General features: G+C 28.5%; 1 protein-coding gene and 2 long non-coding RNA genes across 3 annotated transcripts; all 3 read right to left on the bottom strand.

Annotated features, from left to right (window-relative positions):
• Positions 1–1,808: 1,808 nt before the first annotated feature.
• On the bottom strand, positions 1,809–2,726 carry LOC101514981 (F-box/FBD/LRR-repeat protein At3g26920-like). The gene has a single exon (XM_027330119.2). It carries the CDS (start codon positions 2,724–2,726, stop codon positions 1,809–1,811), a length of 918 nt encoding a protein of 305 aa, XP_027185920.1.
• Positions 2,727–7,614: 4,888 nt separating this feature from the next.
• LOC101509261 (uncharacterized) lies at positions 7,615–8,606 on the bottom strand. The gene is made up of 3 exons (XR_190339.4): positions 8,399–8,606; positions 8,186–8,291; positions 7,615–8,040 (listed from the first exon to the last, which is right to left on the bottom strand). It is a non-coding gene; the product is annotated as an uncharacterized lncRNA (long non-coding RNA).
• A 305-nt stretch (positions 8,607–8,911) lies between these two features.
• On the bottom strand, positions 8,912–11,646 carry LOC113783945 (uncharacterized). The gene is made up of 3 exons (XR_003470002.2): positions 11,415–11,646; positions 11,119–11,215; positions 8,912–10,196 (listed from the first exon to the last, which is right to left on the bottom strand). It is a non-coding gene; the product is annotated as an uncharacterized lncRNA (long non-coding RNA).
• Positions 11,647–15,707: the final 4,061 nt, after the last annotated feature.

Genomic DNA, 15,707 nt, shown 5'->3' with positions numbered 1-15,707 from the left:
TGTAAATTACAGAGTTACATATATGTTAATTAAGTTACAGAGTTCTGTTTTTTGTCTACTGATCATGTGAATGATTATGGTATTTGAATATGTTTTGTTGTTGTGTGAACTGATTGTGAACTGATTCTGGATCAAAATAATTTTGGATAAAAAGATAAAAGACAGCGCTTTCTAAAAAAAATGTCATAAAAAGCGTTTTTTCAAAAATTTAATTTACAACGTTAAAAAAAAAAACACACATTTTACAGCGCTTTTTTGCAAAAGCACTGTAAAATTCATATGTTGGGTGTACATTTTACAGCGCTTTTTCTAAAAAGCGCTGTAAAATGCATACCCATAATTCATATATTTGGTGTGCATTTTACAGCGCTTATTCGAAAAAGCGCTGTAAAATGTGCACCCAATATATTTAATATGGGTATGCATTGTACAGCGCTTTTTCAAATAAGTGCTGTAAAATGCCCATAATTCATATATTTAGTGTGCATTTTACAGCGCTTATTCGCAAAAGCGCTGTAAAATGTGCACCCAATATATTTATTATGGGTATGCATTTTACAACGCTTTTTCAAATAAGCGCTGTAAAATGTGCAAAACAAGCACGCAATCTACATGTTTTATAACGTTTTTTTAAAAGCGCTGTTATATCTTTTACCGCGCGCGATTCTACCGCACTTGTTTTTTTGAAAAAGCGCTGTAAATGGATTAAAAAAAGCGCTGTAAAATGACATTTTTGGCGTATTGTTAGATTGTAAAAGTAGGAAATCAATAATCGCATAGTAAAAAGGAGATGATTCGAATTCCATAATTATTTTTTCTCATCATCTTTATCTAGATAATTTTATTTGGTTTGAACACAATCCCTATAAAAATGTTTTTCTTAGCACTATTATTACCTAAACGATTTTAAAACAAAAGATGGAAAAACTGAACCACATAACCAAATCATGGAAATACAAATTTGAAGGAAATCGTAGCTACATAATCTATATATATATATCAAGTTGACTCATCAGTGTGTAAATTTTATAGAGGTACTTTCATCCCCTATGAATATATAAAATAATCCTTAGGTTTAAATTTTATTAATCAAATAAGCTAAAACTCTTCTCCCACATAAATCACTCAAAAACAAAAGAATTCAAAATAAAAGTTCATGAAATTCCAAACATGCAATTCAAAATATAGGACTTGAGAAGCAAATCAGAATCCTAATATGAAGAAAAAACAGGAAATAACGAATAGATTACTGCTCTTTTCTTCCACTCGTTGTTCTCAACTTTGTAGTCCACTTTTTCATCTTCTTCGCCAACTTCATAATTCTGAAGCTCCTGTGAAAGCTGGCAAAAGTATACAAGATTAGTATTCAAGTAAAATTTGTTTCTTTACCTAAATGATTGAATTCATTGATAATAAGTTAAAACTAGAGATACCAAACAAGAAATATTATGTTTAAAAAATTGAATTCGCATTTACCTTAATCAATGTCTGATATGAACTCAACCTTTGCTGATGGTGAGTTTTGAATCAAAAATTTAATTACTCCATGAGGTATGGATGGGTGTAACAAGTCTACTTCAACTTTTAGTGACTTCAATTTATATAGGGAATGAAATTCGACGTTCAATAAATCAGGAACTAAAGAGAGAATCTAATCAACATCAGATATGATGGTGAATCAGGATAAATTTAATACAACTCATGTTTTTGGCAAAAACTAGAACTAAAAAAAAATAACCAAGGTAAAAAAGTTGTTGTTATGAAAAGTGAAAATGAAACTCTTACAATTTTCTCAAATAAAAAGTTCCCTAAAGTACCTTAAGAGCAGCTCGAGAAACTGTCAACGATTCAATATTAGCAAGCTCAATCATCCAGTTGAGTAAAGCCAAAGGAGTATTCTCATGAATTAAACGCGATTTTAGATTAATATTTGCATGTTTGACAGAAGAGAGATTGTTGTTGCTCCCACATAGTTTCTGAAGAGGAGTACCCTCAAACTCAAAGTTACAAAGACTTGGAGTGTATAACTCGAATTTGATCCCAAAATAACAAGGATAGTCAATTTGTATTAAGTTGGCGAGCGTGGCACTTGATATGAACAGGTTTTCATCATCAACAACTGAACAATGAAACATCTTTAAATTCTTCAACTTATTAAATGTTGAAAAGGGCTCAGCACGACTGTCGTCACCAACACAAAAATAAAAGTGACGTAGAAACAGAGTGGTTAATTCTGGCAAATTTAGAGAATTAGGAAATATTGTAAGTGAGTCATGACTAGCATAAAGTTCAAGATACTTTAATGTGTGAGATGAAAATAAACAAGGCGGAAAATATTTAATATCACTTTTGAAACGCATTTGTAATCGCTCAACGTTGTATGAAACTGCATAATTTATAACAGTATTGAGTAGTTTAGCGTCCAATAAATGATGGAAGTCAACATGTTTAATATTGAGAGTGTGTAGTGCGCTTGAGGGATCACGAAGAAAGAAAATCTGATAGATAAATTGGGTGAAACTTCTGAAAGTTGTAAAGTGGGAATAATATATTTCAAGGGTGGGAACATGCTTCCAGAGATTGTTCCATCTTTTGGACAGTATGCAAGTTTGAACGGCCTTTTTAGCGTTCAAAAACGATAATACGTGAAGTAAAACGCCATCGGGTAAATCACTCAATCTGTCTTCTTCGTTTTCATCGTGGTTATATGTTGTTACTATCGTCATAGTCTCAGAACTTTTGAGTAAGAAGAAATATGATTTTTTTGAGTGAGAAGCAGAATGAAATTACTAGTATTAGAGGATAAGAGAAAAGTGTGTACATCAATTTTGCTGTTGTTCAGTTGTGGGTGAAAAGATGCGTTGGATGTGGAACGGAAGTCCACAAATATAGTTTTTCTTTTTCACGCAAATATAGTTATAGACTTTAGAGAGCAAAGTTAGCGACGTTATCTCATCTTTAGAAAAAATTTGGACGAAATTTTCGCTTATTCTAGTTATATAATTATTATCTTATCGCAAACAACTCTTTACTGTTACTTAGTTTTTCACAACGTGCCGTATAATTGTTCTGAAGCATAAGTTTTGAGATAAAGAAGAGAGAAAACAAAGAGAAAAATAACCAAATGATCATTTACTTATTCGAATGCGTTTTATTTCATATATTGTCCAACACTAAAGACGCCGAATGACAGATTAATTTACACAAAATATTATGGGAGCGACAAATATTAATTAAAATATTATAATTAACATTCATAAAAAATTATTTTATCAAAGATTCAACTTAACATCAATACAAAATAAAAATATAATATGTGAAAAAAGATATTTACAAATTAACTAAAACAATATAATCTATGAAAATAGTTATTATACAGTAAAAATTTATTATAGTTTATTAATAGGTAGTAGTTGTATTACTAATTAAGATGTTAAAGTTTGTCTGTTCAATATTAGTTAGTTTATTATTCGAATTAGGTAGTTTACCTGTGTGCTTATCTATATATATAACTCGTTATATTAATTTAATTATATTTTATCAATATAAATTTTAAATGTTTACTTCGTTTTTCGTTCATCTCTTCAATCGAATAATTTCTAATATGATATCAGCGACTATCCGCAAAGAATAATTCAATTGTATGAAAAAAATGAATTTCAAATTTAAATTATAATAAGTTATTTATTATTATCATTCAAATCAATTCAAAAATAATAAATGCATGAATTCTAATTAAAAAGTTAAATAGTATTCGTTATAAAAAATAGTATTCTATATATATATATATATATATATATATATATATATATATATATATATATATATATATATATATATAGATTTTGTCGGAAAATAGACCTAACTCATTGAATCATTCTGAGAGGGAGAGTTCAAGAGGGAGAGGAATTTGAGTTGAGAAATGAGAGAAGAGTAATAAATGAGAGGAGAGATCGATAGAGAGAAAGACAGAGATAAAAGAGGTTATATCATTTTCTCAAAACTCGGAAAATTTTAGTAACTTATTATTATTATTAGTTTAATAATCTATCTTTATTATGTTAATAATCTATCATTATTATTTATAAATTTGAATATTCTCCACAACATGGACGAATCTTCCCACCCTTACGTTCAATTCCACACACTTAGAGACTTTCCAAGGTATCACCAAATTTGTATATGGAATTATGTCTCTTCACGATTCCACAACCTCACTTCACATTCTCGATTTTCACTGCAATGGAATCATATAGCCTAGCTTACTCAAAATAATTGTAAAATATGTTGTTTCACACAATATCTTGGGACTAAATATAAAGTCTTAGATGTTATTTCACACGTTCTTACTTATTTTCAAGTCAAACTTTATCGTCTCTTAACCTTTCTTTTAAATATGTTAAATTATTATTTATTTATTCTCTAAATTTGCCAACATAGAGATGTAAGTAAATATATAATGAAAAATAGAGAGGGAATATACTTTTAGTTTTTCAATCATAGTTTTTTTTTTTGTTTAAAGATATTGTATTTTCTTTATTGTTTGTCTTTTCTTCTTCCTTTGTTTTTTAGAAGAGTTATCTTATTCTCGCTACTTTGTAAATTTATTTATTATTTTTTACTTGATTGGTTTATTCCGATTTATTATCTTTACCATGTTGAGATCATTTAGTGACAGATTTACAAAAAAAATTGATAAAGAACATTTATGACAATATTTATGAGTGATTAGGTGTTTTTTTCCATTGAATTTAATGAGTAATTAAATTTTCAGCGAATGAAATGATTACTGACCCTAAGTGGAATAATTGTGTATGATTACTGACCTTAAAATATTACTTATCATAATTGATAGCGTAAAATATTAATTACAATAAAAAATGCATTATAAAAAAATTATAGAAAAATGTAATGAGTAATTGAATTTTCAATATAAGAAATCATTGGAATAATTGTGTATGAAGAGTTACCGCAGAGAGGCTTCGAAAAAGATGATTTCGAATCGAGACTCGAAAAAACGGTCGACGATGACAAAGCAGAGACAAACCACAGAGGACATTGCCACTTTCTTTGGACCGAGCTGGTCTTGATTGATTTATATTACCGTTACTATATTAAGATAATACACAAAATTAGATAAAGAGCATTTATGACGATATTTATGAGTGATTAGGTGATTTTTTTCTATTGAATTTTCAATGTATTACTGACCCTAAGTGGAATAATTCAAGATTGATAGTCTAATTGATAGTGTAAAATATTATAGAAAAATGCATTATAAAAATATTAATAGAAAAATATAATGAGAATTGAATGACTAATTTAAAAGGAGGATTGATAACGTAAAATATTACTCATTGACATAAATTAAAAATAATGAGAAAAGCCTAATAATATTATAAAATAATTTATAAAAAAAAAATCATAATAAGATAACAACAAAATAGATTTGGGGGGTTTGTATTATGTATACAATTTGATAATAATCTAGGTAAAATTTCACTATTTCAAAAAGTTAGGGACGTAATTGATTGACATAAATTGAAAGTAATGAGAAATTCCTAATAATATTATAAAATAATTTATATAAAAAAATGCATAATAAGATAACAACAAAATAGATTTGGGGTTTGTATTATGTATACAATTTGAAAATAATCTAGGTAAGATCTCACAATTTTGAAAAGTAACCGCAGACGTAATTGTTTATGAAGGTGAAAGGAGGATTGATAACGTAAAATATTACTTATATAATTGATTGACATAAATTAAAAGTAATGAGAAATGTATAATAATGTTATAAAAAAATTATTAAAAAAATGCACAATAAGATGACAACAAAATAGATTTGGAGGTTTGTTTTATGTATTTGATAACAATCTAAGTAAGATTTTACGATTTGAAGAGTTACCGCAGAAAGACGTCGAAGAAGATGATTTCGAATTGTGAATCGGCAAGACGGTCGAGGATGACGAAGCAGAAGCGCGGACCACAGAGGGAGGGACTCTTCCACTTTTTTTTTGGATCGAGAGGATAATTGTGAATCGTGAATCGGATGAGGAAGGCAGAGGGACGTTACCACTTTTCTGAACCGCGGAGGAAGTCGAAGAGGATCTTAGCGATGAAGAGAAGAAGAAATTGTTGGAAGATATTAAGATGAAGGAGAAAGCGTGTGGTTGAGCTCAAATAGTTACTGAGTTTCAGACTTTCATTTAAAGACAAATAGTTCGAAAGAATTTGAGTTTGAATTTTTACTGAAACAATAATTGGTTAGGCTTTATCTATCTCCCGATCGAACTTTGAAATATCAATGACTTTTTCCCTTAAAAATCAGAGTGTTAAAATCAAAAAAGAAAATTTAAACTTCTAATTAACATCAAAAGTCTTATTTGAATAACTATTAAAGTACTCTAACACTGAACATCTCTGCTCTTAATTTATTACTAGAATATTACTCGCGCTTTGCCCGGGTTTAATTTTTTTATTTATAAGGTGATATATATATATATATACACTAAAGTATGTATTGTGTAATTAATTGAGGATTTTTATTCCTAATTTTTTTTTAAAAAAACAATGTCATGCAAAAGTTTAATCATAAAAAAATTAACAACTTTTTTAGGGATGAAAAAATTATTATCAATCAAAATTTTACTAAGTTATATAATGTCATGCAAACTTTTTTAGATTTTAATTTTGTTTACGATATCAAATTTAGACATAAAATATTAACCATGATAAATTATATAATTGATAATTATAAACCCTATTTTTATTAAAGTATATGAGTTATGTAAATTTTTTTAAAATTTTAACACTTTTTCCCACACATTTTAAAATATTTTGAAATAATACTCACAGTAAATATATGCATTGATAGCTAATAAGAGAAAAAAAACACAAATTTTTTTTATTAGATTGATTAATTGTTATTTGTTATGGTAAATATATGTGATGACATAATAATAATAATAATAATAATAATAATAATAATAATAATAATAATAATAAAATATACAAAAGTTGTATCACTATTAGAATTCTGCGTTTTTCCTGCGGATTTAAGCAAATATTCCGCAGGAAAGCATGTTACCTGCGGATTTCCCGGCGGAACCTTATCCCCACGTAAAACCTTCGTGGATAATTGTTACCTGAGGATTTCAGTATCCGCAGGTAAATTACCTGCGGCTAAATCCGCAGGAAACTTAAATAAAATCCGCAGCAACGTTTAAGAAAACTTTAGGCAATTTCGTACGAATTTTCATGCAGAAATGTCTGCAGTATAGTTCCTACAAATATATTTCGCGTGAAAATCTGCAGGTATATCCATACGAAATTTTGCACCATGTTTCGTATGAAAATCCGCAGGTAATTCGTATCAAAATTATTTTCAATAAAAAATACCCATGCTTAAATTTCCACATTAAACGAATTTGTCTGATTTTTTATTTATATAAAAATTTTAACTAAAAATATATGAAAATATTATTATAAATACATTTTTAAAATGTTTAATATTAATCTTTAATTGAAATACTATTGCAATGATCCAAAACAAAATTTATATCAGGTTTTCAAATCAAAACTAAATATTTATTAAAGCATGATCCAACTATTGTGATAATTCTAAACAAAATGTATATCATGTTCAAAAATCAGAACTAAATATTAATTAAAACATGATCCAAAAAAAAAATTAAGTATAACCAAGTACATGATACAACCAATTTAACAAAATAAAGACAAATACTACTCAATATGATCACTACCAATGTCCTCATCCCCGCTATCTTAATCAGTTTCATCGTTGGATTGTGGTGATGAACTTGGACGAGAAGAAGATCCAACAAATCCTAAATGTTAGCATCAGAAAGGTTAAACTTTTGTTGGTCTCGACCATCTCTTTTTCTAAGTTCCAAAAAGACGGTATATCTTGTTGGCATTTGGAGAGAGTTGTCGTACCATGTTCTCTACATTCTTCTCGCGATCCGAAGATGCTGTCATTGTCAACACATAAATTCCTCCATATCTGGCTTTTAGCTATGACAAAACAACATAAGTAGCTATAATAAGTCAAAATATACATGGTTTTAATTGGCACTTTATATTTGTCACTAATATATCTAAAGCATAAACAACAAGTAGAATATAGTGCGACAAAATCCATGAAAGAGCGAGAGAATACTTGTCAGAATGATTCCACAATCCTATTTTGCAAGCTTGGTAACATTCCATAAACATTTTCTTGAAGCAGGGTCTAATCCAGTACTTGGCTCATCCATATAAACAACCTAAATTTAAATTGGCATTTACATAATAAGAAAACTTAATCATCTTTTTTTTAAAACAAATATGAAAAAGAAAAAATGATCAGATTGGGTTGAAAAGAATCACAAACTTTGGGGTCCCCAATTAATGAAATTGCAACACTAAGCCTCCTCTTCATCCCACCGTTGTATTTTCCAGCTTGTTTATCAGCAACCCCTCCATGGAAAAGGTTTAAACTCTTCCAAGATTCTTCTACTGCCTAGAACAACATAATGAAAGCTAAATAGTTAAAATATCCCTGACAAACAAATGATAATATGGAATGATGTTCTTCTTCTTCTTCATACCGTTGTCTTAAAATATCGCATAAGAATTATGACATACCAACTTTCTAATTTCATTGCTTTCAATAACCTTAAACACCTATTTATATTTTGAAAGGTAGAATTTGTATAACTTAACACTGGCACAAATCCATTTAATATAATTAAATATAAAATTTGTTAGTTAAATGACATCGTAGCACAAACAGAAGAGCCCATAATTTGTTAGCTAAATACATGTTAATTTCAAAAGGAATTTTTGCATGAAAGAAAATTAAACGGGATTAGTACTTATTGTAGGCACAAATCCATTTAATATAATTAAATATAAAATTTGTTAGTTAAATGACATCGTAGCACAAACAGAAGAGCCCATAATTTGTTAGCTAAATACATGTTAATTTCAAAAGGAATTTTTGCATGAAAGAAAATTAAACGGGATTAGTACTTATTGTAGGCACAAATCCATTTAATATAATTAAATATAAAATTTGTTAGTTAAATGACATCGTAGCACAAACAGAAGAGCCCATAATTTGTTAGCTAAATACATGTTAATTTCAAAAGGAATTTTTGCATGAAAGAAAATTAAACGGGATTAGTACTTATTGTAGGCACAAATCCATTTAATATAATTGATGATGCAATTTGACTACAATAATTATTGCCGAATATAAACTTCTTTGTAAATATTTAATAGGTTTAAATTTTTTCTTTATTGTAGTTCTTCTCACTCTAATATTTTTTATTTAAAAAATGTCATGTCATAAAATTTCTGTAACTAGTTGAAGTGATTTAGACATTAAAAAAGTCTATAACTAAAGAATTTGTTTGGCATTTAGCTGTAACTGGTCTCTATGTTATCCTGCTAATCACAATGCACAGTGCTTGTCAGTAACTTAGATTTGGCTTGGAAAATAAGATGAGAATGACAATATAAGAGGGACATCTTCAATTGGCTGCACACATATTTATGTATAAAACCTGTCAGACAATGTAAGGAATTCAATTGTGATTCATAAGGCTTTTCATCTGAAGTTTGGAAGCATCAGTTTGTCCTTTCCACAAGACGTGGCCAGGTTTATTTATTTGATTTTGTCCAACAGCTGGCTTTTTCAGCTCATACCAGTAACAAGCATATCATGTGTCTGCATGGTGTAGAGCATATGTTTGCTTTCTGTTTGCATTTTCTCTACCATGTAGACGAGTGGGAAATATGTTTGTGCACAATTTTATGTGATAAATTGTTATTGGAATACTTTGTAGCATTGCAACATAGCTCAATTGACAGAACAAGGAATTTAATGATTTATTTAGGTCAACATGAAAATTTTCAGCTATTTTTTCAAATTCAAATGATGGGAAATCATGCTGGACATTCCTAATATTCCCAAAAATGAATGGGTTGAGTATTTATTAATTGGAGTACTTTCTGGTATGCCATTATGCTGTGTTTAACCTTCTGCCATTTTTACTAAAAAGTTATTCCTAATACAACCTAGAAGTATCATAATCTGACAAACAATGCTATATATCATAATTTGTGTGATTTCTAAAATTAAATGTTACAAGACATACCTTAGATGGTTTATGTCCTCCTATATCCTACAAGGACCCCAAAAAATTATTGCATTAATTTCCAACCTTTTCAGTCAAAGTTGCAGATAATCATAACAAATTCACAAAACAAAAGAGTTCTAAATTCACTAAAATAAAATAGAATTATGCCAGCAGAGTTTGTAACTTTAAGTATGTATGTAAAACTTCTCCTATTTTGTAACTGATTCTAACTAATCAATATACTATTACAGAATGAAATTCTACCCTATTTCCCTCATTACTCAACAAACAATGCGAATGAAATAAGAAATTGAAAACTCACAGGGTTACTGTTCCATTTATGACAGGAACAAGGAGTGGAATGAAAAGCAAGAAATGCGAAACAGAGGGAATAATGTGATTCTTCATGGACAAAAAGTTTCGCCATCGCATAATTTGCATATTGTGAGATATCGAACAAAAGCGCTTTGTTATTTTCTATGGTTTAGTTGAAGCAATCTGGAGATATATTACCCTTTTCAATGTCAATTGTTAATATATTGTGGTAATAATTAGAGTTTCAGGTTTGAACTTCTTTCTCAAACTCAACTTCTCATAGTGTTGGAGCTCAACCAATTGAGTTATTTGCAAAAGCAAGTCTCCCAAAAGCAAGTTTTGAACAATAGAGAGAAATCCAAATACACCTACAACAAAAACTAACTACCAAGACTAACAACCTTTAAGTTGGTGACTATGACCAGCAATATCACACGTAGTATGTGAGATCAAGTCAGAAACGTAATTTCCTAAACATACACAACAACAAATTGGACATTCAAAACCCTAAGCGAAGTTAAAATTAGCATCAACTCAAATCTGTGACTCTAAACAAACACAAAATCAAGTGAACCAGAAAAACGAATTGAAATGTACCACGTTTAATGTCACAAACTAACGAGAAAGTAACATTAGTGATAGAATCAAATACCTCTATAAATTGAAACTGAAATCGGCTTAAAAAGCTGAGAAAGATTTAAGGAATGAGAAGCACAAATCAACGTAAATGAGAAGCAAGCGTGAAGAATCTGTGGGAGAGAAAATGAAAATATGATAAGTCAATCCACAATTTTGAAGAATAACATAAAATCCCTAATTTTGAACATATGAATCAATCGAATAATAATCCCTAATTCAGAACACAAATATATTACTGATAATCTCAATCGAATAATGAATCAACCAAATCACTAAACCCTAAAACAATGTAATTTTGCGATACCATACCTTGTTGAGTTGATGATTGTTAACTGTAGGCGGTAATACCTGCGTATCGCTCGAGTTCCTCTAAGGATTTGGCTTTAAGCAAAATTGCCTCAAGAAGCAAGCTTACGGAGGAGAGCGGTGGAGGCCCTGGTGGGTATTTGCGATGAAATGAGGAAGAGAAAGGAGAAGAAGAGAGCTCTCGGTGGGACTGAACTAGTGGAGCCAAAATGGTACTGCCTTTTTTTTCTTTGAGTACTGACTATAATTTTACAATGGTCAAAGATAAAATAAGTCCATAGCTTAATTTTACAATGGTGACTATAGAGTATTGACTATAATTTCAACATCTAAGAGTATTTTTCCTTTAATGGTTCACACATTATTTAAGTGATTTTCATTGTTAAAATGATAATTTTAATATTGACATTAATTTGAATTTTAATATTAATAATAAGAGATATATTTAGATAATAACAATAAATATACCTAGAAAATTAAAAATAATTTCTATTTAAAGACAAAATTATTTTTTAAATAGCACTTATAATTAAAAACCAAAATAATATATAAACAATAACTAAGACTACATTAAATATGCCATTAAGTACTACACTAGAGCCATAATTACTCAAGATGCAACTTAACATGCTATTCTTTTACAAGAACTTTAACATGTTTATTTAGACATAAACCAATACTTCTTTCAATTTTAAAAATACAAATAAAAGTTAAAATCATATGGTAAATTTAAAAAAGAATATCTATTAAATTTTAAAAAGAAAAAATTCTAAGTTGTTTTACAATAATAGTGATAGATTATTCACAATCAACTCTAATTGATCAGATTAATAAAAAAAAAATAATAGAATTAGACAGGTATATTTCATTAATTTTTGTTTAGAATTTTAAATTTTACATCACTTAAGTGTTCTTAATTAGTCGTATTCACTTATCCATAATTTTCCAATAACTTAACCTCACCTAAAATAACTTTTACACAAAAAAAAAAATTAATTGAAAAAAAAAACTCATTATTCCTAAAAAATATGATGTTGCATCAACCATTTTTTGAAAAGTAAAAGCCTATGATCATAGAAGTTTAATAACCTTCAAGAAAAAAAAAATTTATCGGTAAACAAATTCGCAAGAAAATCCGCAGGAAATTACCTGCGGAATTTGCTGCGAATACTTCCAGCGGGGAACATTCTGCAGATAAATCCTCAGGAAAATTGTGAAGTTTGCTGCGGACATATAGTCACATATAAATCCGCAGCAAAAGAAAACATTACCTGCCGTACTACCTGCGGAATCTGACACCGCAGAAATTTCCCTAAAATAGTTGTGAGCCGCAGGAAATTCCTTGGGTATTACCTGCGGATATTGATCCGCAGGAAATGCCGCAGGTAAAATGCTAATTTCTAGTAGTGTATATTGACTATTTTTAATGTCTAAATAAACATTTAAAAGTAGTTGATCGTTTTATCAACTATATTGTTAATATTTATTCAAATATTTTTTTCGTCATAATTCTAACATGATATCAACAACTCTGGATTGAGTTGTTCTTCTTTCTTCGTTTTTTCTTTCATTAACCATTCACTATGTTTAGGCATATCAACATCATATTGATCCGTCACAAAACAATGGGAGTCTTTATTACATACATCCAAGTGAATCTCCTTTATCGATAGCTATAACACCACTTCTCAATGAGAACAACTACCAAACTTGTGCAAAATCTATGATTCGAGTAATGTTGGGTAAAACCAACCTTGAGTTTCTTGATGGAACTTTGTCAATACTTGATTCCTTTCACTCTGCATACAAATTTTAGAAATGCTGCAACAGTTTGGCATTATCTTGGATACTCAATTTTATGTCTCCAATTATTGTTCAAGGTCTTGCCTTAGATAATCAATGTTAGTATGTAGTTGTTAATTTTGTTAGAGTGGAGTTGAACCCACGATCTTTGGTCACTCCAAGCCCTCTAAACCACCCTATGACTCTCTATAATACCTTTTAACCATTGTTCATTAATTTAAAAACTTTAAAATTCTCTATTTTACTTATAAGAATCTCTATTACTAATGAAATAGATATTTCTAAAATATATTTGGAAAGTGACATATGTTAAATTGGTACATGTTAGTTGGTTTAGTGATGATAGAGCTTGAATTAAATTATTGGTCGTAGGTTTAATTCTTGGGTTTTGATGTTTTCTGTCTGTTTGCATCTAATATACATAAATTGGTGGGGAGAATGAAACCTAAAACTTAGTGTGATATAAATCAGTATACTCCCAAGAGTTTGACATGTTCATAAAGCTTTAACAGTTGAGTTAAAAAAAAGCAATGCGTCCACCTAATAATTCATTATTCATAAAGCTTTGTTATTTTTCTTCTGTTAGATTTTCATGAACAAGATGGTGAAAATGATAATTTTATTAAAAAATAATATGATATGCTCTGACACATTTAGTGTGGCTTGACACATCAATATTTTTTTAAAGTTAAATAAATAAAATATTAATTTTGAGAAAAAAAACTAAAAATGTAGTCTTTCTGTGAATTTATTATAGTTTTTTTTATTACAGTTTTGCTACTTTTAATAAGAAAAAGTTGAGAAATTTGGAAAGAGAAAAAAGTAGTTAAGAAACATGGGAAGAAGAAAGTGGTTGTCGTAACACTTGAGAAACTTATTAGTTAAACATAGTACTCATACTGAAAATGAAAAAAGAGAAAAGAAAAGAAAGTGAGCATATAAACATGCTCGTTATTCTTCACATACTCTCTTTCGTAACCGCGGTGCAAATTTCCAGTTATCCGATATATGTAAAATATTTGGAAGCATTTTCCCTCTAAAAAAATTCTAAAATATTTTATGAATTATAAATACTTTAATATTGGACAACTTTTTTTTTTAATATATTTTACGGTAAACTTTAATGTTTTTTGACGTTTTGTTGAGCTCTCTTACTGATCAATGATCATGATCATGGGGCGCTATTATATTTTCTAAATCTCTATATTTTTCGATGATTATCCACATTCTCCGTATGGTGATTTATTTGGGTTGTGTCGAGCCAAAACGTTTTCAACATAAAGATTTAATGGTTAGAAACTTTACACCGTAAAGTTTTAGATGTATAAAATATTTGAATATCAAATACAACTTATCTACTTCACTATACTTATATTATATATTATGCATTCTGAGAGCTATTTCAGACTCGGTTAGTATATGTAAATGTGATTTTAACATATATTGCAGGTTAGAAATTCCGTTAGATCAAAACGAATTTCTCTTCCATCAAATATATAAATATTGATATAATAAGTTTGTTGAATTCTACAAATACTTTGTTGGTTAGACACTGTAACACCTCTATTTTTATTAAAATAATTAGAATTATTCATTTCTTTTAATTTAATAATTTTGGTGTCATAATTATTAATATAATAATTATTTTCTTTTAGTTACTATTGATTTTTAAGAAAGAGTGACTCTAGGTGGAATGAGTAGATGAGTTAATTTTGTTTAAAAAGAAAATAAACTTTGCAATATAGTAATTGGGAGAATAACAAATTTTAACCCACCAAATAGTAATTGTGAAATGGGAAACTTCGCAATATAACTATGATTGAATTTGTGGAAGTATTTGAATTTTATAAGAAAAAAGACTTATGCTAAATAAAAAAATATTAAAAATATTAATTATGGTAAGTTTGTGAAAATCAAATTATACAAATAATTAGACATAGTTTGATTTTGAGTTCAAGTCGACGCATTTTATGAGTAGTGTTGTGGTTGTTTTATTATCGTTTTTGAAATATGTATTTGAGTCTAATATATAAAGATAACATATAATTTATTATCTAATTAAACGACATGCATCACGTAGATCGAATATATGTGTAAGGCCTATTTGTGGTGTTAATTAATTCTCCATTAATATGGAAGATTAATTAATTCTCTATTAATTGAAAAGTATTTTATAAATACTATAACTATATAAAAAAGTTAAATTAATTGAAAAATATTTTATATATACTATAACTATATAAAAAAAAAATAAGTTGTTGACTTTTGCTTATATTTAATTCAAAAAGTATAGGTAAATTTTGTTTGTATTTGATTTAGAAAGATTATCTTATAACTTGTTAGGCTTAAGCTTTTGGACCAGAGCAAGTTGAATAGATGTTTGGTGAGTCAAGTATCATATGACTAGAGTAACCGTTGTGGTTTGTCGTACCTCTCAATTGGATTTGGATAATCAATTGAAGTGTTCGTGATTTTTATAGGTGAGCAGCTAGA

The sequence above is a fragment of the Cicer arietinum genome, chromosome 5 (assembly GCF_000331145.2).
Source record: "Cicer arietinum cultivar CDC Frontier isolate Library 1 chromosome 5, Cicar.CDCFrontier_v2.0, whole genome shotgun sequence".
NCBI lineage: Eukaryota > Viridiplantae > Streptophyta > Magnoliopsida > Fabales > Fabaceae > Cicer > Cicer arietinum.
This window is presented reverse-complemented; position numbering and strand designations above follow the sequence as displayed.